Below are 23,610 nucleotides of genomic sequence, written 5' to 3'. Positions count from 1 at the left end.
ACACGTCACCCCGCTGGGGAGGGGTTCGCTTTCATCCTGGAGGCCTCGCGGCTCCGTGAAGCCGCTGCCATTAACCCCATTTAGCCGGCTTCAGGGTCTGCCTGCTGACCCGCGGCTGTGGGAGACCTTGGGCAAGTCACGTGCCGTCCTGAGTCTCTGTTTCCTCGGCTGTCGGAGGGAGACGCTAAGGGGACCTCCCTCTGTTGTCAGGCCTGAAGGAAACAGTGCATAAATGTTAGCTATTCCTGTCATTGCCGCGCTCCCCACTGCTCCCAGAGCTCTTTTCCCCACTACTCCTTCCTCTGCCTGGAACCAACCTTCCGTGTTACTCCTCTGGGGCTGGTTTGCTTCCGTCAGGGACCTCCTGGAAGCTGATGCTTGCTCAAGGGAATGAATTTCTAATGGTGAAATCCTGAGCCTGGTGCAGTCTTGGCTCAGGTAGAAGGCCAGGAAGGGGGTCCCTCAAACCCCACCTCTTGGACGGTTGCCTCCTGTGCTTGTGAATACAGCTGCCTTGCCTGGATCAACCTCCATCCTCACCCTGGGCTAAGCCACCTTGGGATTAAGCACAAAATTGGTGCCTCCTGTTTTCCTTCCTCCAAGCCTTGATTTGTGTGCCATTCTGGTCCCCTGAAGGGCCTCCCTTCCTCTCTCACCACCACTGTCTCTTTCTGTGGAATCCTATTCTTTTCTTCCAGACGCAGTTCAAAAAGCCACCTCCCCCAAATCCTTTCTGATCCCCTGACCAAATATAACCACTCCTTTCTCTGAACCTCCCCAAAGCACATCAATCATGTACGACTTAGTCTGAAGGGTACCGGGGAATAAACAGCCCTCCGTGCTACACCCGACACTCTAGACTTCTAGGGCTCTTTGTTTGCAATACAGGCTGGCGCTGGTTATAAGCTTCTGAGCAACGATGAGGTAGCGTTGATTCAACACACATTAAGGGCATTAGACCGTGAGGTCCTTGAGGATGTGGATGGCTGCTCCACATCTTGGTCTCTAGCACCCAGCACAGAGCTGGCACACAGTAAGTTCTCGAAAAGGGGCTCTGCGTGGGTGTTCACAACAACAGCTCTCATCTGCCGGGCCGATCATGTCAGGCGCTGCGCTGAGCTCGTTCCTAAGTGAGCTCCTCGAGCCCCCCCGGTCACCCTTTGAGGCAGGTGCTAACACCCCCACAAAAAAGCAAGCCCAGCAGGGCAGGGACTTGTGTCCTTTGTGTTAGTTGCTGTATATACATGATCGCCTGAGATGTAGCAGGCCCTCAATGAGTATGGGCTGAAGGAGTGAATTAATTAGTGAAGATCCATTTTACAGATGAGGAAACTAAGCTTGGAGAGGTTTAACGACTTGCCTAAGTGGTAAGGTCAAAATCTGCACCCAGATAGACCTAATTCCAAAACCTGTTTTATCATGGAGCTCTACCAGGTGGAAGAGGAGTGGGGGCTGGAAGGATGGAGACACACAGCCCTACATTTAAGGAGCTTTCCATTCGGTGCAGAAGCAGAAAGGCACATATAGAAATCACATGGCACAACACCTGATCATAATAGAACGCATGACCGTCCCAGGAATCAGCAAAAGCCCAGGGGTTGGGAGGTGGGGAAGCGAGGGACAGGAATGTGGTTGCACACATGTAAGCAGTCCCTGCGGCCGGGAAGAGGGGTGATTCAGGCTGTTGGTGCTTGCCAAAGGTCTCCTGTCCCTGTGCTTTGGCAACCGTATCTGGGGAGGCAGCGTGTCATGGGGAAGGGGGGTCGGGAGGCAGGAACGGAAACCCCAGCACAGGGGAGTTGTACGACCAGGCTACGGCTGGCCAGGATACGAGGTCCGCTTCTTCGCTGCTGGGCTGCTGGAGGGGGAGGGAGGAAGGGCCTGTTCGGATAGCAGTGAGAGGGGCAGGGGGCCAGGGACTTGCAGAGCAATGACAGGCTTTGAAATCTGTCGGGGGTGGGGGCGGGGGCAGCCACAGCGGAGGCTCAGGTAAAGCCAGGAGGGTGCCCTGGAGCCTGAGCTCACCCGGACGTCCAGCTCTTACAGCCCAGCCCGAGAAACCTGCCTGCTGTGAGCGACCTGGGCTCTAGCCCCTGCCTCTGCCCTTCCTCCCCAGCGGCCTCATACGCCCACCTGCCTCCACCACCTCCGGTTCTCTCTCTCCATCCCTGGGGGGCAGGGGCTATTGCCGGTTTGGAGGGGCTGGTTATGGGTGAGGATGTGGGAAGAGGTGCCTGGGTAATTCTGCTTTTGCCCACCTAGGGAGCCCGAGAACCCCCAAAGCCCCCCTACACCCCGAATAAGTGTTGTCACTGAAATACTTGGCCTGAGGGTCCCAGAGCTGGGGTCACAGACGCTTCTCATCTTGGCTTGGCCCCCAACACGTCCTGTAACTTTGAGTTAGTCACGCACCCTCTTTGGCCCTTTGCTGCTATGGCTGTAAAACGAGAAGCCTCGCCTCTGTCCACACCTTCACCCCTTCCCCTCCCCGCGCTTGCAGCAAACGGAGCTGACCTGTGAGCAGAGTAGAGCGAGGGGAGGGGAGGGGCAGCCTTGCACTGGCCTGAGAGGAAGGGAGAGGAAGTGCAGGGGCGACCCCTTCCCCTACCCTGAGAGATGGCCTAACTGCACTGCCTGCTGGTCTCCCTCTCACCTTGGCCTGGTCTTTGGAGACGGTGAGGGGGTTTTGGGGAGAGGGAAGAACTTCCTTCCGACTCCCCACCACCACCTCCAGGTGCTGCCCTGGGCCTGCTCTCCCCCTCTTCTCTCCTTGCCCTCACCGTGCAGGATATCGTCAGGTACTCTGCTTCAGCCACTACTCAGCTAATGACCAAGGAGTCCCAAACCTCCAAATCCAGCCCAGTCCCAGCTGCCGCACTGCTCAACTTGATGAGGCCCCAGACCTGGGCTCCAGGGCGGGAAGGGATGTGGCATTCCCCTAGAATACAATGCAGGGTGCCTCCTGAGCTCTGTAAGGCTCTGCCTGGACCTCTCTTCTGGGCACCAGGAGCCTCTAGCTAACGGCCTACGGGACATGTCTACCTACATGTCCCATGGGCACCACAAACTCAACCACCCCACCCAAACATATCATCAGCTCCTTCCTTCCTTTTCTAATGGCACCATTCTCCCAGGGCCTCAGCCTCCAAGCCCCATCTCTTCTGACCCCCCTTCTCCCTTTATCCCACATCCAGCCTCGTCAATCCTGCCCCCAGTCGTCTGCCTCTCTCCAGCTTTTTTGCCACTGGATCATTTGTCTGATTTTTGAATGATCATATATGCATGGAGTACTTGTTAAATGCCTGGCTCTGCTCTAAGTGCTACGCATACTAACTCGCAGGTTTCATTCTACAGATTTGAGCTGGGGCAGCCTGCTCTGAAGTCTGGGCTCTGGCTGTCATGAGAGCTCAGAGTCTGCAAGCTCCTTACTGCACCTCAGTCTCACCCTCCTTCAGGCCCTCCCCACGTTGCTCCCAGACTGATCCTTTTTCCCTTCTTGTTAAAGAAAAAACGCTTTAATAACAAAAATTGCTGCGGCGGTTTGGTCCTTCTAAAGTGTGATTTCGGACCTGCTATTCCCCTGCGCAGAAACCCTTGAAAGTTCCCCCCACCCCCACTTCTCGTGCTAACAGGATAAAACCCATTCCCTGGGCTAGGGATTCAGGGATGTGACCCCAATAAGCTCACGCTCCCCTGGGGAACCCCTCCCTGTCCCTGGCTCCCCTCAGGTACCCCTCTCTGGTGGGCCTGCCCACACCTGCTCCCGCCCCAGCACTGCACAGGGGTGAGCTCTGAATAGACCTTTCCTCCTCGAAGAAAGGCTGCATGTCAGAGTCCTCCTTGAGCCACCAAAGCTTCTACTACAGTGTATCACACGGAGGTAGGCACGACACACGTGGGACTGAGCTGCCTTATGAGGGTGGAAATTAATTATTTCATTAAACAACATTTGTGGGGCGCCTGGGTGGCTCAGTCGGTTAAGCGTCTGCCTTGGGCTCAGGTCATGATCTCAGGGTCCTGGGATCGAGCCCCACATCGGGCTCCCCCTGTTCTGTGGGGAGCCCGCTTCTCCCTCTCCCTCTCCCTGCTGCTCCTGCTTGTGCTCTCTCTCTCTGTCAAATAAATAAAAAAAATAAAATCTTTAAACAACATTTGTGGAACCCTTAAGGCTCATGCTAGCAGCTGACACTGAGAGCTTATCAGGTGCTGGGTACCATGTGAAGCGCTCTCTCTATATTATGACTTAATCCCCTCTATAATCTTAGGAAGTCAGTACGATCGCTATTTCCCATTTCACAGATGAGGAAACTGAGGCTCTGAGAGCGGCACTGACTTGTTCGAGTCATACAGCTTTCAAGTAGAGAAGCTGGGATGGGAACCCAGGCCGCCTGACTCTGGAGTCCGTGCCCTTAACACCACACCTTACTGCCTCCCGAGGCCAGAGGCGTGTGAAACAAACATCCCCAACTCCAGGTATTGGCCAAAGACCATGAAATGGGGACATATAAATGACACAAGATAGAGTCCCACATCTGAGAAACATCACAGCACTGACAATGTCAAAATGTCTGAGGAATATAGGGACTTTGTATATTGTACTTTGCTCATCCAAACATTCATAGACAGCTGGTACATCCATGCCAGGTAGTATATTAACCCCTGGGCGCAGACCCATCAAAGCGCCTCCTTTCATACAGCTGACGTTCTAGTAGAAAGAGAGCGAGAGAGACAAAGAGAAAGCAAAAATCTAAACAAAAGGTATGTGTCAGAGGTGACAATTGCCAAGGAAGGAAAAATAAAGCTGGGTCAAGGAAGAGACGGTCCAATGAGCTGGGTGGGGGTACATTGGCAGCATTACTACTTACCTAGGATCAGGAAGGCCTCCCCAATAAGGTAATGACTGAGCAGAGCCATGAAGTAAGTGACGGAGTGAGCCATGCAGCAATCTGTAGATATTCCAGGCAGAGGACATAGCAAGTGCAAAGGCCCTGAGCTAACAGCATGCTTAGCCCGTCAAAGAACAGCCAAGAGGCCTGTGTGGCAGGAATGGAGTAAACGGGGAGAGAAGGAGCAAGCGAGAGTCACAAATAAATTCAGGGCTACATAAATTTAGGCTCTGTGTAACACCATATGTCTGGGTAAGAGTCACGGTGAGGATTTATTGAGCACATTCCGCATGCCTAGCAGAGTAGTACTCAGTCCTGCTGACATAAAAACCGCTAGACAGGATCTCTTAGAATCTACCAGAGAGACAGACAAAGAAACTCCACAGTGCCATGTGACAGGTGCTATGAAACTACAGAAGAAACATCTAACCTGGACCAGGGAACAAGGGGGCTTCCTGGAGGAGGAGGCACTTGAGCTGTCAGACAGGAGAAGAAAACCACTCCAGAAAACAGATTCAGAGAGGGAAGCGGCGGACCAGGCAGCCCTTGGGCCGCAGTGGTGTGGGGGTGGGGGTGGGGCCCTATGACGACAGTTTGCAGGAGGAAGGGGTTGGGAGAAGTGCCGAGGAGGCCAGTGAGGGGACAGGGAGGAGGATGGGGGGGGCTCGGGGTTTTGAGGGCTGAGAGAGCCTCTAGACAGGGAGGCCCAGGCGCGTAAGTAAGCATGTGGGCAGTTGGTAGCTATGGGGGGTGGGGCACAAAGAGTGAGCTGAGTTGGAATCAAGATTCAGTAATCTACTTGCCCACCCAAGGCCCTGCCCTCTCACCATCTTTAAGTGGGTCTAGCTGGGAGGTGACAGAGAAGCAGAAGGTCAGCGGCCACCCCTGCATCTGGTCTTGGTTTCCCATCCAATCCTATGAGGTTCAGATCCTTTTAGGCAGATCTCTGAGTCCTCACCCTGGGGCAGCCCAAGACACTCCAGTAGGAGATTGCTCAGTTAATAATAACTCACATACTGACAGCACTCTGTGGTCTTCAGTGTGCTTCCCCTGCCATACCCTGCGTGTCTTACAGTCCATCTGGGATGGACAGAGCTCCTCCTTTCAGTAGGAGATGCTGCAGCTCAGAGACATTAAGGCCTTGTCAAAGTCACAAGGCCAGTGGGTGATTAAATTGGGAATCCAGTCCAGCTCTTGAGATTGCAAACCCCATAGCGGCACTGCGGCAGCTTTGGAAAACAGGGCCTGGTGACGGCCGATTCCCGAGGACAAGCCTGGGAAAGGGGATGGGATGGGCTCCAGAATGGGGGGAAGATGGAGGTGGGGTGATGGAGGCTGAGAGTGGAGGCAGAAAGGGAGCAGTTTGGGGGTGGGGATGGAGGTTGGAGAGGCTTTGAGACAGAACTAGAGGTCTTTCTGGAAAGGTCTGGTCAAATGGTCCAGCAGGGTTGAAAAAAACAGCAGCAGCATCCTCCCACACCAGGCCTCAGTGACAAGGTGGGGCGGGGCCCATTGCTCCCATTTCACAGGCTGGAACATGGAGGCAAGAGAGGTGCCCACATGGCTTGCCCAAAGGCCCATAGGAACTTAGGGCCCAGGGGCCCTGTTAGAAGCCAGGGAGGGTAGACAAGCCGTGGGAGACTTCCCCACTCTACCATGGATGATGAAACAGAGGAGGAGGGAGGTGGAAATGGAGACAGAAATCTGGGGCCGCATCCAGAGGCGGGGAGGGGGGAGACCGAGGCTTGGAGAGAGCCTGTCAGCAGCAGAGATGGTGGAGAGATAAGGCCCTGACACCCAGCTCCGGTTACAGGCAGGCAGCATCAGCTGGTCGGGTGTCACGGAGTCCCCGTGCCTCCTCCCGCCCTGCGGACCCATCCACTTGGGCGGCTCTGCAGTGCGCGCTCCCTGGTCCCGGGATGAGGGGATCGGATGGAGGGGACGGGGGAGGCGGCAGTGCGCTGCCTCCTCCCCCTGGGCTTGTAAATCCGCAGCGGCCTCCGCAGCAAGCCTCCCGGCCCGCCCCCGACCCCCTCCTCCTCCCGCGCTGGAATGGTACGTTCCGGTCCGCCTGGCCCGGCTGCAGTGGATGTTGCTAGAACCCACGCGGAGGAAGGAAGAGACGCAGGCAGGCTGTGGTGAGCCAAGCGGCCGCCCCTGCCTCAGGGACCCCTTCCCGGAGACACGGCACCATGACCCAAGGAAAGGTATCGGCATCTCCCCCCCACCCCCCACCTGCACCATCCTCCATCCTCCGGCCCCTCCCAAGCAAACTCTCTGGACCACTATAAGCATCCTCCCCTGGCGCTTGTGCAAAGGTCCTCTGTGGTCCTTGTTGAAGTCAGAGGACCTAAAGGCCCATTTCAAGGAATGGGTCCAGACTTCTTCCTGCCCAACAGGCCCACCTCCCCTCCCTTCCACCCCAGGGGGCTTTGGCATCTCAGGACCCTTCACAGGTGCCTAGGTTCCCTTAAGGAATCAGCCTGGGTGTCCGGGGTGTGGTGGGGGGAGTGGTGGAGGGCACCTGGGTGAGCCCCGAGAGGCCATGCCTATCCTGCACCCTCCTCTGGTCCAATCCCAATCCCAACCACATTATGCTCATCTTTCGCACCCCCACAGAAACACCCCTCACCCAACTCCCTGTCATTATTCCACATCTGGACACATCCCTTGTAGTTGGGTTGGGGAGGCATTTACCATGGCAACCCTGCATCAGGATGCTCTAATTTTTGTTTTTGTTTTGGCTGGGCATGGGACTAGATGGGGCCAGATAAAACGTCTTCTCTTTTTTCCCAGTTTTAGGCCTGAAATGGAGGGGAGGGGCTGGGGCAGAGACTTGGCTTGCCTAGTGTGGTTATATAATGTCAACAGCCTGTGGAATTATACAACAACCAGGGCCTGGGGCAAAGGGGGAGGGTCCTCTGGCCCTCTGTTTTGAGGGTGCTAAGGATTGGGCAGAGAAAACAGAAAAAGAACCTCCCCTACACTCCCCCTTCTTTTCTCCAAGATGAGCCTCAGAGCCAATGGCCTCCTTCTCTGGGCTCTCAGACCCTCCTCTCTCTGTTTTTAATCTCATGAGACCTCAAAATGATGTCATTGGGTGATACCACCTCCTCCCGTGGGGCAGACCTCACTTGGGAATGCCGGATGTGTGTGTGCGTGCGTGTGTGTGTGTGTGTGTGTGTGTGTGTGTGTGTATGGGGGCAGGGCCCTGGAGTCTCTGGGGCTGATCAGCAGGGTGGGGGCTGGTGAGGAGGACCTGTTCTGGACAGGGCGGAAGTCAGAGGTGATAATCCATTGCCTGGGTCTGGGCTCAAAGGACCTTGGTTGTGGTGGGCTGAACTGGATTTTCCTGGATGTGACCCTTCTGGTCTGGGTGATGGAGGAGGTCGGGGAGTGGGAGGGCAGCCGGTGAGCCAGGGCCCTATTCCCACAGACCTGGGCTCCGCAAGGCCCTTCCCTAAGGGTGTTCACCGTGGTGAAAATGAAGAGCTTCCCCCCCCAGCCCCCCCCACCCCTGCTGATCCCCCCCTCCCCCCAGTCACTTTGCTGACACTGCTCCCTGTCCTGGGATGAGTGCAGTGCATTGCCCTGCCCCCTCTCCCTCTCATCCCCAGCTTTGCTCACAGGCTTTCTGGGGATGGAAAAGAACCCTCCAGTTCAGTGGTCCTTAGGGCTGCATGGAGGCAGAGATCTCGTGCTCGCTCACCTCTGGGCTGCCTCAGCTAGAAGCACCCTGCAAAGAAGGAACTCTGCGGCCTTGCTCTGCGGCCCTTCAGGCTTAACACATTCTTTCTGCAGCCAGACCTGACTCCAATTCATTTTCTGAGGTTCAGTCTTTCTGTTGTCAGTTCAGTTTTCATGCCACCCCTCCCCCGCAGTCTCCCCTGGCTGATGGCGGCATTCAGGCCCCCCCCCCCCCCCGCCCCAGCTCCAATCTTCTCACCAAAGCTTATTGGACACTCTGGGGCAGCGAGCAGAGCTGAGTATAAATAGACTTGAGTTTTCAACCTGCCATGGTACATTTCCCTCTGGGCCTCAGTTTCCTCATCCATAAAATGAAGGAAGGGGCAGAACTAGATGCCTCCTGAGGTCCCTTCTAGCAGTGACAGCCTGTGATTCTGCTCTGGTTTGGGAGAGAAGCTAAGGTTCCAACACACAAGGCCGAAACAGGACCCTTTACCAAGGACCTCTTGCCCTTCTTCCCGTCCCCATTCTTCTTCGTGTCTCCCCCCTCCACCCCTCTCTGTTTCCCTGCTCACCCATCCCCACCTGCCTAGTGTCATCTCCCGCCCAACAGAAGGAGACCAATCCCAGTGGATGGCGCCTGGGCCCTGCAGCCCAATGGTCTATGTGTGGCTCTGTGACCTTGGGCAAGTCATTCTTACCCTCTGAGCCTCAGTTCCCTCCTTTTAAAACAGGGGTCAAAATACAACTAGCAAGGTAGCAGGAAGATTAAGTCAAAGAATCTTTCGTTCAATAATATTCTTGAGGGCCTGCTCTGTGCCAGGCCCTTCCCTGGACCCCAGGGAGACAGTGGAACCATACAGATGCATTCTCTGCCCCAGGGATGATGACCGCCAATGGTGGGCTCTCCTAAGAATTTCTCCTTCCTCAGTTTTTATTCCAGCTTCAGTGTGTGCCCTGGGCCAGCCCTGACCCTCCTGGAGCTCAGTTCAACCATCTATAAAAAAAGGGAGAGTCATTCCCCCCACCCCAGCTTTATTGGGGTATAACTGACAAATAGAAATTATACATATTTAAGGTACAAAACTTGATGTTTTGATATACATATATATTGTGAAATGATCACCACAATCAAGCTAGTTAACATATCCGTCACTTCACATAGTTACCTTCGTGTGTGATGAGAACTCTTAAGATCCACCCTCTTAGCAAATTTCAAGTATACAATTCAGTATTGTTAACTATAATCACCATGCTGTACATTAGATCTCCAAAACTTATTCATCTTGCACAATGGAAACTTTGTGCCCTTTGACCAACATCTTCCCATTTCCCCCACCCCCAGCCCTTGGCAACCACCATTCTCCTCTGTGCTTCTTTGAGTTTGGCTACTTTTGATTCCCAATATAAATGATATCATGCAGTTTTTGTCCTTCTGTGTCTGACTTATTTCACTTAGCATAACATCCTCCAGATTCACCTATGTTGTTGCAAATGAAGGATTTCCTTCTTTCTTAAGGCTGAATAATATTTCATATCCAGCATAAAATAGGGAGATTCTTGTCTGTACCCACACCCTTCCTAGTGCAGGTGAGAAAGTCCCAGAAATTAGGGGCTGGTGAGGAGGACTTAGAAGGCTCCCTTTCCCCGGTGACTGTCTCTCTCTGCCTCTACTCCACAGATCTCCGTGGCTAACAAGGCCCCCGGGACGGAGGGGCAGCAGCAGGCCAATGGTGAGAAGAAGGAGACTCCAGCAGTGCCCTCAGCCCCGCCCTCCTATGAGGAGGCCACCTCTGGGGAGGGACTGAAGGCAGGGGCCTTCCCCCCAGCCCCTTCGGCTGTGCCTCTCCACCCCAGCTGGGCCTATGTGGACCCTAGTAAGTCTCTAAGCTCCTGGAGGCAGGAGCATTAAGGGGAGTGGTGGGCCCAGATGAAAAACCCGGGTAGGAGGAAGTTGCCCATAAATAGATGCATTGTGTGGTTGTTATATGAGGCTCTGTAGTCAACGGCTTTGGATTCGGAGGGCTATTCCAAGGGTAGGTCAAGGAGGACTCCATGAAAAGGGAGAAACACAATGTCTACAGTCACAGTACTCTTGGATGGGGAAGAGGGGATTTTTTTCAAGCCATCAAGCTAGGGCAAATAGAGGGGATGGGGTGAGGGGGAGGGGGAAACCGGGGGCCATTCTAGAAAGGCTCTCCTCAAAGAAAGGGGTGCATAAAAAGGGTGGGGAGAGTGGACACAGGAAGGGGCAGTATTAAGCTGTGGCTGGCTCCCTGTGAGTGGGAGTGCGGTGTGTTTCCATGTGGGCTGATCTGAAACCTTAGTGGAGACATGTCCCCATGAAGACCCCAGGGCTGCTGGGGGCCAGGGGTCTGAGGATCCCTTCTCCAAGCCTTTGTTGGGGACAGGAGGATATGATGTGGAGAAGGTGTGTGGATGCTAGCCTCAAAGCCCCTCACGGCCAGGCATATCATAGGCAGACTCACCCTGGTGAACGCCAGCTCCTTGCAGAGCAAGGATCGCAGCCAGTGGGAGCCCCTCTGTTAGGATGAGCAGCTTGTGGGAGCTTTGCCTCAGGGCTAGGAACATACAGCTCCCCACAATCTATAAGGAAGGGCCCCCTTCAAATCTTCCTCAGCCCCTGCGGCCTCCCTCAGCAGCCCCTCAAACCCACCCACCCACCCCCATCTTATCAACTCCCACCCTCCCCAGCAGAATTCTAGAAGCAATCTCAAGAACAATGCCTCAGACAGAGCCTCTACTCACCAGGAGCGGCCACCATGGTCCACATCCCTTACCACAAACCCCCTGGGCCCAGAGCCAAGCAGCCCTACCCCACCGTGACCTATTGGAGGGCCAATGAAGGTCTGGTGTTTGTGGGAACCCTTCTTACTGCCCCATACCCACAGGACTGCTTTCTTTCTCCTCTTCTCCCACTCTGTGGCCTGGCCATTCAGGCTTTGGCAGGGGCTGTAGACAGAACGTGAAAGAGAAGTGGAATATTAAAGGGTAAATATTAAATATCCAGGCCCCAGGTTTGCAGCGGGTTCCTCCTCTCTCCCCCTTCCTCATTTTCCATTTCCAGGTGGCCAAGACTAGCTGCCTTAAGTAACGTTTTCCAGGGAACTGTCGGGGCAGGAAGGAAGCTCATTTTAGTCAACATGTGACAAACATTTCTAAGTGTGGGCCAAGCACTGTGTCCAGCACTCAGCTAAATTTCTGGGGATGCATTGATTTGCAAGACTTGCCCTCACAGACCTGGCTATATAGACAAGTATGCAATGAGAGGGGCCTAGGCAGCTTGCCTAACCTACCCGGCAGTCAGGGAAGACTGCCTGGACAAAGGGGTATCCCCATCGAGTCCTGAAGGATGACATGAGTTCGACTGGTGAAGAGACGAGGAAATGAGTGTTCAGGCTGAAAGAATATGATGTGCAGAGAGGCCCAGAAGCAAGAAAGCACATGGCTGAAAAAATATAGTGAGGCTGGAGAAAAGTAAGAGGGAGGAATGTGCACTGGGGCTGAGGGCTCAGGGGAGGCTTTGGAGGGTAAGATCGTGGAGAAATTGCAGGAAGAGAATAGGGGAATTGAAATGACAGTGGACGAGACAGAGCAGAAGCCTCAGGAATGGCCCAGCTGAGCTGAGGGGTGTAAAGGAGAGGGCAGCAAAGTCCCCAACAGGCACAGAGCCGGAGGCTTCCACTTTCATCTAGTTTTGCCCCCATGAGGTGAGTATCACTGACCCATATCATAGAAAAGACTCAGAGATGGCTGGTGACTTGCTCAAGGTCACACAGCTAGTTAGTCTTAGAGGAAGTTATCCACATGGGGGTCTGTTTGACTGTGGATCCCATGTTCTTCCCAAGGCCTGATAGCTGGGTCCTGAGTTCTGGGAGTAGGCCCCCAAACTTCACCCCCATCCATACCCTCCTCCTTGCCCTGTCCTGGCTCTTCTTCATCCTCCAATCTTCCCCCTGCCTTGCTTCCCAGCTGGAGTACCAGCAGGTCCTTCCTCCACACTAGTTCCCAGTTCTCACCCCAAGGGCCTCAGAGCAAGCTGGGGCAGGACCTTTGATCCTGGGATGGGCTAGGTGGCCCGGGGAGAGTGGCTGTCCCTCTCTGGTTCTTAGCCACAAGGGAGCCAGCATGTTCAGGGAGGAGAGTGGGGGACATAGGAGGAAAGGGTCATATTTGTTTGGCAGGGCTTGGCCGCAGGGAGCCCCAACCAGCGTGCAGGAAGGGGAGGGGAGATGACAGTTTATTCTCAGGACTCAGACAGGAGAAGCAGGTGGGAAGAGAGATCTGGGGATGGGATGGTGTTGGGGTGAGACGTTTGAGAACGGGGCTAGAGAGAAAGGCTTGCCCGGTCCAGATAGCCACTTTGACAAAAGTCAGCTCTGAGCAGGTGGCCATTGGGAGCAGCATTTAAATGATTTAAATGTATGGGAGCCCTCATGGCCCTCCCCATGTCCATCCAGGCAGCTCCAGTTATGAGAATGGTTTCCCGGCTGGAGACCATGAGCTCTTCACCACCTTCAGTTGGGACGACCAGAAAGTTCGCCGAGTCTTCATCAGAAAGGTAACCATCTCCCCCAACTCTCCAGGATGGGGGGCGGGGTTAGGTAGGGGGAGTCCCATGAGAAGACCCTGGCCCATCCCTCTGTCTGCAGATTCCTGCAGAGGCCATCCCTCTCCCCTTCTCCTGTGACCGCAGATGACAACACCTGCTGGGAAGTGTGTCCTTAGGTTTCACTCCACTGCCCCCTGCTATGCTTAAACTCATTGTCTCACCCTCTCCAGATACTTGGGATCCCTTGTCCTGTGGGAGTGGGCTCTGGAGCATCTTTGCTCTCCTTTCACTTTGTCCTGGGTCTGGTCTAGTGACCCCTAAGAAGGAGAGTGGAGGGTACAGGATGCAGGTCTGGAGAGGAGATTAAGTCACTGGGAAGCTGGGATCTCCCTGAGCTTCACTGGGGGGCCAAGTCTCCCTGGCCACAAATGGGGCTCCCCAAACTGAGCAGAACTCCCTCCCACCCCTAGGTATATACAATCCTGCTGATCCAGCTGCTGGTGACCTTGGGTGTCGTGGCTCTTTTTACCTTCTGGTGAGTTGGCAGTGTGGACCGGGCACCTTCCAGGGCAGCCATGGCGAGGCCAGACTGCTCTTGGAATGTTTGCCTGAAGAGATTTGTGTGGGGGCAGTGGATGCCCTCGTGCTGGGGAGGAACTTCAGCGAGTGCCCACGGAGGAGTCCTCCGTTCCCTGGGAGGGTGACTTGGTGCCTTCTGGGCCAGCAGGTGTCTGCGAAGCACACATCCTCTCGGATCTTCCAGCCCACAGCCCCGCACCTCCCCATCCCAGCCTGGGACTGTGGCTGGGGCCCCCTGTGCCACCAGGGGTGCCTTCCCCCTTTCTTCCTCACAAGTCCTGTGAGCCGTGGGGGGGCAGATGTGGAGATGGAGACAGAGGGCACATTCTGATTCTCCCCTCTCCTTTCTCTGCAGTGATCCCGTTAAGGACTATGTTCAGGCCAACCCAGGATGGTACTGGGCATCCTAGTGAGTATTCCCCAGGCCTCCAGGCCCCTTGCCAGAGAACGCTCAGTGGCACAAGGTGGGAAATCTCCCCTGACAGAATCCAAGCCCATGGCCCCTCTCCACCTCCTCACAAGAGCATGGCCAGGAGGGCCCTTCTGGTGTTTAGATCTGAGACGGGGGGAAGAAGACAGGCATACGTTCTGGTGCTTGCACAAAGAGGGAAGGGTGGGGCTGGGGCCCTGGCTGGCGAGACCCAGACCTTGGCCCCGAGGGGAAGGGGGGCTGGAACACCTTGGCCCACACTAATGATGATGTTGTGACTCTTATTAATGTTTTGTTATTAATGCCTATGAATTATTCATCATAATAGATACCACTTATAGAGTGCCTAATAAGGGCTGGGCCTTGTTCTGTGTGCTGGATGTACGGTATTGCATTCGATCCTCGAGTCAACTGGGTAGGATTACCTCAGAAAACTTAAGGTTCAGAGAAGTTGAGTAATTTGCCCAAGGTCACAGAGCTAGTTAGTGGTGGAGCTGGGATTCAAATCCAGGATTCAGGTTGAGGTTTGTGCTCCTCATCACTCTGCTTGGCAGATTCCCTTTTTCTCAAGCCATTTGGCTCCTGCTTGTCCTATGCTTTTTAAGGAGCATGGCGGATAACTTAAGAGAAGAACTTTGATGGTGTAGGTGATTCTTGGCCCTCTTATCTGGGCAATTTGGGGTCATTCTGGATAATTCTAGGCCAGAACTACCCTGGGCTCAGAGCAGAACTGCTCTCACCTAAGTCTCCTTCCACACCGCCTGTGAGCCCAGCCCTGTACTGGCCACTGCGGTCGCTGGGGAGGAAGCCTCTGCAGGGGAAGGTGGTGAGCAGCACAAAGCAGCATGGGCGTGAGCCCGAGCTACCCAAGCCCTCAGTCCACTTCGGGGACTGGAGTGGCTCAAACAAAAGCACAGGAGTGGGACTGCCCATGGTCCATTTGGTAAATAAGGGACGAGACTGGCGGAGGACCGGAAGGCTCCCTGTTAGGGAATCTGAGACACCTGAGAGAGCCGTGGAGCCTTACGGAGTGGAAACTCTGAACGTCTGGCGAGGCGCTGGCCCACTACAGGGCGGAGAAATGGTGGAGATGTTCGCTCGGCCCCAAGTCCAGAACAGTCTGAGAGTGGGCCTTGAATTAACACGAGCCAACCGTAAGCTGACAGCAAGGAGGCTCATCCTGGCCTCTGCGGCTCCTTGGAGGAGCAGAGGAGTGGACGGGTGGCTCAGTCAAGTTGGGAGTCCCAGGGGAGGAGACATTCACACCTGGAGCCTTTCTTAGGGCGTGGGACACAGGGCCTGTCTGCAGACGCGACGGGGAGGCACTGTGTGGTAAGCTAATGAGACCCCAGGGACTGGCCGCCAGGCCAGCCCACATGGCAGGTTGGCATGGCTCCCAGCACGTCAGCACCGCCCGGCAGACTCAGGTGCCCTGAGGACTCGGGAATGGGGTCCCCAGGCCCTTCACCAGGCCTTCCACGGGAGGGTCGGCGGGACTCCACGTCCTGAGCAGATGGAGCACCCCGGCCGGTGCACAGCCGGGGAATGAGCAGGCTCGCAAGTGGGGGCAGAGTCCACCCCACTGAGGGCAGGCATGAGAATCTGGCCTGTGGATGGTGAGATTGAACGGCCCTCGTCCTCCACATCTCTAGACAGAAAGGAGAGATGTTCCCCCCGGCTTGGTGGGGGGTGGTGGAGAGAAGTTGGGAGTGGGGATGGACCCTGTGCTTTTTATGGGGTGTCACAAAGCCTTGGAGGTGCTTGGGAATTCCAACACCAAGATGCTGCCCTTTTCTCCAGAAAGCCAGCCTGTGGCTCTGCCCTGCCCTACCCCCTCCCCGCCCCTCAACTTTGCCCCCTGAATCCGCTTCTGGGTCTGAGACCTAGTGGGTCTCACCTCCTACCACACACCAAGCCCTTAGTAGCAGTAAGAGTAAAACCACTCTTTCCCTATGTGTGAGGCACCATGCTAAGTGCTTTCCAGGTATTTATCATTTGATCCTGAAAACAATCCTACCAGGCAGATACTATGATTATCCCCATTCTACAGATGAGGATGTGAGGTTCGGAGAGAAGTTACTGCTTCTTAAGCAGTGGAGTCTTGTGCACTTCCCCTAAGTGTTCGGCTGGCCCAGGATCGGCCCTAGAGCGGGACACGCTGAGGGAGGGCACTGGGTTTGGATGCTGGCCTCCACCTGAGTCTCACTCCCCTGTTCTGGAACTCTGTAAACAGACGGTGGCTCCAGCCCAGGCCCTGGGGCCCAGGCTCTGACATGCAAGTTAGTCTTTCTTTCACTTCTGTGACTCATTCTCTGCCCCCTGGGATGGCGGCCTTCCAGCACCCCCCTCCACTCACCGCCTTCTCGAGGCCCCAGTCATCTCCCTTAGCGGGCTCTTGCCATATTGTCTGATTGCTCCCTCTGAGCCCTGGCGGCGGGAAGGAGTTGGGGCTGTTGGGGGCGGGGGTGGGGGGGCCAGGCAGAGGAGGAAACGGTGAGACCAGAGCTGGGAGAGGTGGGTCAGAGCCTCTCCAGGAGGCTGTCAGTCTAATTGTAATAACAACTCCCATTCTCAAGTCCGTACCCTGTGCCAGGCCCTGTGCTAAGCGCTGGAGTGCATGCTCTCGGCCAATCCAGCTACAGCCCCGTGAATTGGTACCAGTATTGCTGTTTTACAAAGGAGGAAATGAGGGGGCTCCGCAATTAAGTAGCTTGTTCAAAGTCACACAATCAAAGTGGCAAAGCTGGGCTAAGAATAGGGGAGTCGGGCTCCAAAGCTGCATCATAACCCTCGGGTGGTGTCCCTCTGCCCTTCCTCTGACCCCTGGTCTTGAGCGCTGAGGAGCTGAGGGCCAGGGAGGAAAGGAGACTGGGCCCTTGCCCTTCGGAAGCTCCCAGTCCGGTAGGGAGACAGGACTCACACCCAGGATGCACATAGACAAGGGTATTATTATTATCAATATTGCCGATGTGACCGACCAATGACTCAAGTTGAGATCAGAAGAGAGCAGATCCTGGAGTGTTTCTCAACTGGGGCAGGACAATTCTACTGTCCCTCACTGGTCCCTGGCACTAAGAGCCCCTTAATCACTGTGACAACTGTCCCACATCACTTGAGAGCCTCCGAAGTATAGGAGGAGGTGAAGATGGAGGGGTCCTATTTGCCAAATCCAATCGGCTTTTCTCCGTCCCTGCATCCCTTATGCTTTTGCATTTCATCCAGAAGTATTTAAAGGTCACCTAACCATTGCCAGGCCCCGGGTTAATTGTAGGAATGCAAAATGAGTAGCTCACGCCAGATGCTACATCTGGGTGAGGGTTCAGATGAACAGGCCCGTAGGGTGTGTGAGTGTGGGCCTCAGTTGAGGAATGCCCATGGTGCATGGAGGGAGCCCCTCTAACCCAGGCCTCGGGCGTCCCTGCCAGTCGGTCCTTTCCAGCAGAAGCACAGTGTGGCGGGCATGTTATGAGGGTGCAGAAGACAGGGGGAGGTAGGTGGGGCAGATCAAGCAGGGCCTTGCCAGGTCTTCAGGAATTTTAAACAAGGGAGTCCCATGGTCAGATCTGTCTGTCGCTTGGAGGGTGGAAGGTAGGGCTGGAGGCAGCAGGACCAGATAGAGAGAGGTGGCCCCACCTAAAAGGGTGGAATTGGGCATGGAAAGAAGGTGACAGATCTGAGCGCTGCCTGGGTAAGAGGATCGGCAGGTCCCCGTGATTAATCGGGCGAGGCCAGGTGAGAGTCAAGGATGCTGAGTTCTCTGGTTGGGCCACCTGGATGTGCATGACGTCCTTGGCAATAGGAGACGCAGGAGCAGGGGCAGGGAGGAGGGCGAGTTCACTCCTGACCTGTTGGGTTTGGCATGTTTCTGAATGGCTATGTCTGCCGAGGTGGCAGTTGCGTATGCAGGTCTGGGGTTGAGAAGGAGCATCTAGATGAGAAACAAGGGTGTGGGAGCCGTGAGCATTTGCCTGCTGAAGGGAGTCCTGTGGAAGAGCGAGCCCCCAGGGAGAGCATGAGGGGAGACAGCCGGGTGGGACTCTGTACCAAAGGAACAGGGAATATTTAGATATCCTGAGGGAGACTGGGAAGGAGTGGCCAGGGAGGTAGGAGGGGGCCCAAGAGTTTGTCATTGTGGAACCAGGGGAACAATGGGAGTGATTAGATGTTGAAAAGTCAGGTAAGACAGAGACTGACAAGTGTCACTTGGATTCAACAAGGTCACAGGGATGTGGCAAAGCCGGCTCTCATTAAGTGGGGCTGGATTTGGGTTTGCAGGGTTGGGGAGTAATTTGGAGATGAAGAAGGAGATAGTGAAGTGGGGACAACTGTTTCAAGCTTATCTGTGAGGGTGGATAAAGTGGCAGTAGCTGGAACTGGGGAAGACGTAGGCCGAAGATGGAAAAGAGCTGAGGAGGGTTGTGTGGAAGGAGAGGTGCCAGTAGAAAGGGTGAGGTATTAGAGATGGAGATGGTGGAGCAGTTGAGCCTGGGATGGTTGGGTTGGTCTGGGATGGAAGGACAGGAAAAAGGGCACATAGATGCATGATACGATGTTTGCAGATGGCAGCCAGGGAGCCAAGGGAGCCCCACCTCATCTCAAATCTTTCTGGGATGCATCAGGCCAGACCATGCAGGAGTGAGGCAGCCTGGGAGGTCTGTGGGTGGAGGAGGATGGTTGGAATTGCTGCTGTGGGGGATAGGTGACAAACCGAGGAGGGAGAAGGGCAAGGATGGCAGGCGCCATGTTGAGAGCCCACTGGGGGCTGGAGACCATTCGTTGGTGGTGGCACCAATCTAGGTAGGCATGAACATGCCCCTGGGGTCCTCAGCTCCTCATCTTCCACCTCCTAGACTGGCCTTCACCTCCACTGCTCTCTAGAAAATCCTCAATCCTCGGCCCCTGTCACTGTGTGGCACTTGAGCTCCCGGCCAGTCGTCTGCTGGACATGGCCACCTGATCCAGAAATTCATGCCACAGGTACTTCCTGCTTGTGCCAGGTCCTGGCAGGACAGATGAGGGCCCTTCCCTTGATTCAATCGCAGTCTAGTAGGGTAGACCAACAATAAAGTGACAAGGTGATTACAAGTAGTGAGAAGGGCGGGAGGGGACTGAGGCAGTATGGGCCACTGGTCACAAGCCAGGACTCTGGAGCAAGAAGGTGGAGGATTGCATCCATTAGGAGTCATAAAGCATTTAGCCCTCTGCCTGGCACATAGAAAACACCGTAGACAAACTTTCTGTGTGAAGTATTGAGAGTGTCTGGGGAGGCCACTTTGGATCGGGTGGTCAGCTGCCCCGTGGCACCCCAGACTCAGTATTTCCAGAAGCTCGTCCAATGCCCATTCCTGTCTTTTGGGGATTGGACCACCAGCCTGCCAATTGCCAGGTTCCAGGATGACTGCCGTCTTAAACACCCTTCCCCCAACCTGATCCTACTGCCTGGCACCTGTGGGCAGGGGTGGCAGAGAGGAGAAGGAGCAGGGGACTGGGTGAAGGGGCCTCAGGGGGCACGGGCTGATTGGCCCATCCATCTGTCTCTCACAGCGCTGTATTCTTTGCGACCTATCTGACCCTGGCCTGCTGTTCTGGACCTAGGTATGTGATGGCTCGAGGAGCAACTTGTGGGAACATGAGCAGGATCTGGAAAGTTCTGGCCTCGGTCCTGCCCGCCCCCAGTATTCTGTGCATCTCTGAGAGGTCTCTATCTTCTGAGCTCCATCAAGCCTGCCCCTCCCTCCTTTACTTGGGGCCCCTGAGGTAGCCACAGAGCAGCGTGGATCCACTGATGGGGGTACCTGGGGATGTGGCTGAAGGAAGGGGCTCCGAGGAGTGGGGATGGGGTGAGGCCAAGACCTCCTCGCTGCGGCAGTGACCCGGCCTGTGGCTTTCGGTCCCCCCCATTCTCCTCTGAACTCTGTGGCTTGCCTTGCAGGAGGCATTTCCCCTGGAACCTGATTCTCCTGACCATCTTCGTAAGTGACCGAGGGGTGGCTGGGGACAGATGCTGAGTGGAGGTGGTGGGAGGGGGGAAGGAGGCTGGGCTTCGAGGGCCCAGAAGTCTGGGATGGGGATGTCCAATGTGAGGTCACTGGTTGGGGCAGGAGTATTTTCACCCCACTTCTGCTACAGACGTCCCATCCTCTCTTTCCAAATGGTCTCAGTCTCCCCCCGACTCCATCCACTGTCTCTTTTCTTTGTGATGTTGTTTTTAAGAGGTTTGAATGAGGCATCCTAGAGCTCTGGATAATGAAGGGTGGGTTGTAGAGAGTTGGGGGGTGGGGAGGTGGAAGCAGGACTGCAAAAGAAAGAAGGGGACAGGTAGGGCAGGCGTGTCAGGACGCTCCTCAGCAGGCCTGAGCTGTGGAAGTGAATGTGTGTGGGGACGAGGCAGATGCGGAGCTGAGGGCTGTGCACCACGGGTGCAGACCCAGGCTGGGCCCTGAAGGTGTCTGGGCCCCCAGAGGCTGAGTTCTGGAGCATTCCCTCATCCTGCTTCTCCTTCCAGACCCTGTCCATGGCCTACCTCACTGGGATGTTGTCCAGGTAAAGGGGACAGGTGGAGGGGGACGGGCCACACTCAGAGGGGAGCTGCTCCCAAACACATCCCTTCAGAGAACATTCAGATGAGAGGGGGTTCAGGCAGGCAGGAAACATTGGCCTGGAGCCCTCTGCTCGCACACTCCGCTCCACAGTGACAGCGGGACCTGGCCAGGTCAGCGGGGTGGAGGTGGGGAACGGAGGGGAGCAAGGTGACCTCTCTCGAGCTGCAGCCTGAAGGACCCCAGACTGGCTGATCACCCCATTCCCTGTGAACCACCTCCTGGCAGCAGCACAAAGTCCCCCCCACCCTCTACTCCCACCTCTTCAAGGTCCTTCTAACAGGAGTCTGAGTCTAAGCATGCTGGGGAGGGCAGGGCCCAGGGAAGAGGCTGGGAAGGCAGGGAGAGGGAGGACCGTGGGAAGGGGGGAGGGTGGGGAGCTGAGGTCAAGGGGTCAGGTGCTGGCAGAAGGGGAGGGCCGGGGAGCCCGGAAGGCCTGCCTGAAGCTGAGCCCCTGGCCCCGCGTCCTGCAGCTACTACAACACCACGTCCGTCCTTCTGTGCCTGGGCATCACGGCTCTTGTCTGCCTCTCCGTCACCGTCTTCAGCTTCCAGACTAAGGTCAGCTCTGGGGCTGGTGGGCAGGGCAAGGCCTGTGGGATGGGGGGCTCCAGGCTTGGGTCCCTGGCTAAGGAGAAGTGAAAGGGGTGAGTAGGGTCTGCGGAGGCCCCCTGGAGGAGGAATGCCGGCTTCTAGGGGGGAGCGTGAGGCTGCCGTGTAGGCCTCCGCCCTCTGGCCAGCACACCAGCACACTGCCCAGCTGGGGCCCCTGGGAATGTGCAGCCCTCTTGGGCAGGCCCAGCAGCTGACGCCTGTCCCATCCCTGCAGTTTGACTTCACCTCCTGCCAGGGTGTGATCTTCGTGCTGCTCATGACTCTTTTCTTCAGTGGACTCATCCTGGCCATCCTCCTGCCCTTCCAATATGTGAGTCCCCCGGGTCTCCCAGTGGGGCCCTGGGGAGGGAGGGAGAGCCCACCTTGCCCAAGGGTGCTGTTTCCTTCCCCGCCCTCCAGGGAAGGCCCAGAGCCAAAGGCCTACAGCCTGCCATCCTGTCCAGGCCTCCTGGCACCTGCCCTGGGCTTGTTGGCAGGATAAACAAACCAACAAGGAGGCTTTTCTTGGCAGGCCTGGGCACCTGCTTGCACCATGAGCCACATCCGCTTCACCTTTCTCATCCTCCCCTCTAGGGGGGAGGTGAGGCTGAGAGGGGGAGCACAACACATTTAAACCCAGGGCAGAGAAGGGAGCATAGGAGCGCCAGAGGGCCACGAGGCCCAGAAGGGCCATGAGCAAGGGCCCCCCGGAGCTCTTGTGGGATCAGTGAAGTCCAGAGAGACAGAATCTGGCTGGCCAGGCAGGCAGGAGGTGGGGCAGTGGGGCTCTGAGCATACCCCCACCCCAATTAGAGTATCAATGGGGCCAGCCGAATCTCAGCCGCCGGTCGGCCCTGGGAAATCCAACCAGGACTGCAGAGGGCTCAGTGGTGACTGAAGCAGTCAGGCTGCTGCAGATGGAGAAGGGGGCAGATCGAGGGCATCACGGGAGGGGACTGAGATTTAATCCTGGGAACCCCAGGGATGAGGCTATTAGACCCCTGCTAGAGGGCTCAGTTCTTCCACCCCCCAGCCCCCACCCAAGGCTCCTCTTAGCCACTTTTGGTGCATGATCCCCCCCCCCCCCCCCCCCCCCGCTGCCCCTTTCCTGCTAGGCTAGGAGCAGCATTCCTCACTCTCCCCTTCCCCCACCCCATCCTGCCCAGCTCCGGCCCCCAGGGTATTGGCTCCAAGTCCAGGACATCAGGATTGATTCTAGCATTTCCTTGGCACTTCCCAGGATCCTGTTGACAAAGGGAGGGACCGGAGCTGGTCTGAGGGCCCTCTGTGTATCTAGGATGGGGGCACGGTTACAGGAAGGGGCCTCAGAGCTTCAAAGAACCCTTTATTGACTCAGGGCAAGCTAATGGGATGCTTGTGTTTCCAGGACTCTTCTGGGGGAAGGCCCTATGGAGGGGGGCATGACTTGAAACTTGCAGAGTTTCCACACCCACCTGGGTGCCCCTGAGACCTAGGGGGAGCCAAGGTTGGGCAGGGGTGCTGTTCCAGTCTCTGCAAGCAGTCTCATCATGCACACCTGGTAGGGACTCCAGAGGACTCTCCCCCCCACACACACATCCTTGAGCCCCTTACCCCTTCAGACAAAGCTCGGGAGTTCCCCTACAGAGGAACAGACAGACCCCACACAGGACAGGGATGAGTTCGCACTGGGGCGGGGGGGAGGTAGCAACCTGAGGCCAGGCTCAGGCTGGGAGGATGACAGGGGTCCCACAGGATGAGTCTCCCTCATCCAGCCTGAGTCTGGGGCTGTGTGTGCAGGGAACAAGTACCAGTCACCTGGAAATGGCCCTGCCAGTCCTTCCATGATCACTGCTATCCTGGGGTTCTCCAGACCCACCCTGAGCCCACAGAGAATCAAGGACCCCTCTCTGTTCTGGGGCTTCTTAGGGACTGCTGGGGAGGGTTGGGGGTGCTGTGAGAGATGGAATCCACTACGGAGGTCTGTGCTATGTCCTCTGCTTTCTGGACTAAGCCCTCCTCCCTGCCCCTCACCCCCACCACCCTAAACCCTTTCCATGTCTTCTCCGCAGGTGCCCTGGCTCCATGCAGTGTATGCCGTGCTGGGAGCAGGCGTGTTTACGTTGGTGAGTGTGGCTCCCTGGGGGGCCCCGCCTTCTCAGCCTCTGATCACCTCCCCAGGTCCCTCTTCTGTCCCTGTCTTCCTCACAGTCCTCCTTCCTGACACCTTGTGAAGCTCCTGGGGGCGGGTCAGGGCTCAATGCCGCATTCAGGGAACTCTCT

At 56.1% G+C, this 23,610-nt stretch overlaps 1 protein-coding gene across 2 annotated transcripts in view; it reads left to right on the top strand.

The window, feature by feature from the left end:
* The first annotated feature begins 6,932 nt into the window (after positions 1–6,932).
* FAIM2 (Fas apoptotic inhibitory molecule 2) overlaps positions 6,933–23,610 on the top strand; it is a 32,394-nt gene continuing 15,716 nt past the window's right edge. For both annotated transcript variants that reach the window (XM_078075961.1, XM_036121080.2), the window contains exons 1-11: positions 6,933–7,093; positions 10,255–10,450; positions 13,055–13,155; positions 13,617–13,681; positions 14,081–14,134; positions 19,700–19,750; positions 20,088–20,127; positions 20,661–20,698; positions 21,228–21,315; positions 21,584–21,679; positions 23,400–23,453. In XM_078075961.1, the coding sequence (XP_077932087.1) occupies positions 7,079–7,093; positions 10,255–10,450; positions 13,055–13,155; positions 13,617–13,681; positions 14,081–14,134; positions 19,700–19,750; positions 20,088–20,127; positions 20,661–20,698; positions 21,228–21,315; positions 21,584–21,679; positions 23,400–23,453 (798 nt within the window). In that variant the 5' untranslated portion in view covers positions 6,933–7,078. The remainder of the gene's footprint in view (positions 7,094–10,254; positions 10,451–13,054; positions 13,156–13,616; positions 13,682–14,080; positions 14,135–19,699; positions 19,751–20,087; positions 20,128–20,660; positions 20,699–21,227; positions 21,316–21,583; positions 21,680–23,399; positions 23,454–23,610) is intronic.

This window comes from Halichoerus grypus, chromosome 6 (assembly GCF_964656455.1).
Source record: "Halichoerus grypus chromosome 6, mHalGry1.hap1.1, whole genome shotgun sequence".
NCBI lineage: Eukaryota > Metazoa > Chordata > Mammalia > Carnivora > Phocidae > Halichoerus > Halichoerus grypus.
This window is presented reverse-complemented; position numbering and strand designations above follow the sequence as displayed.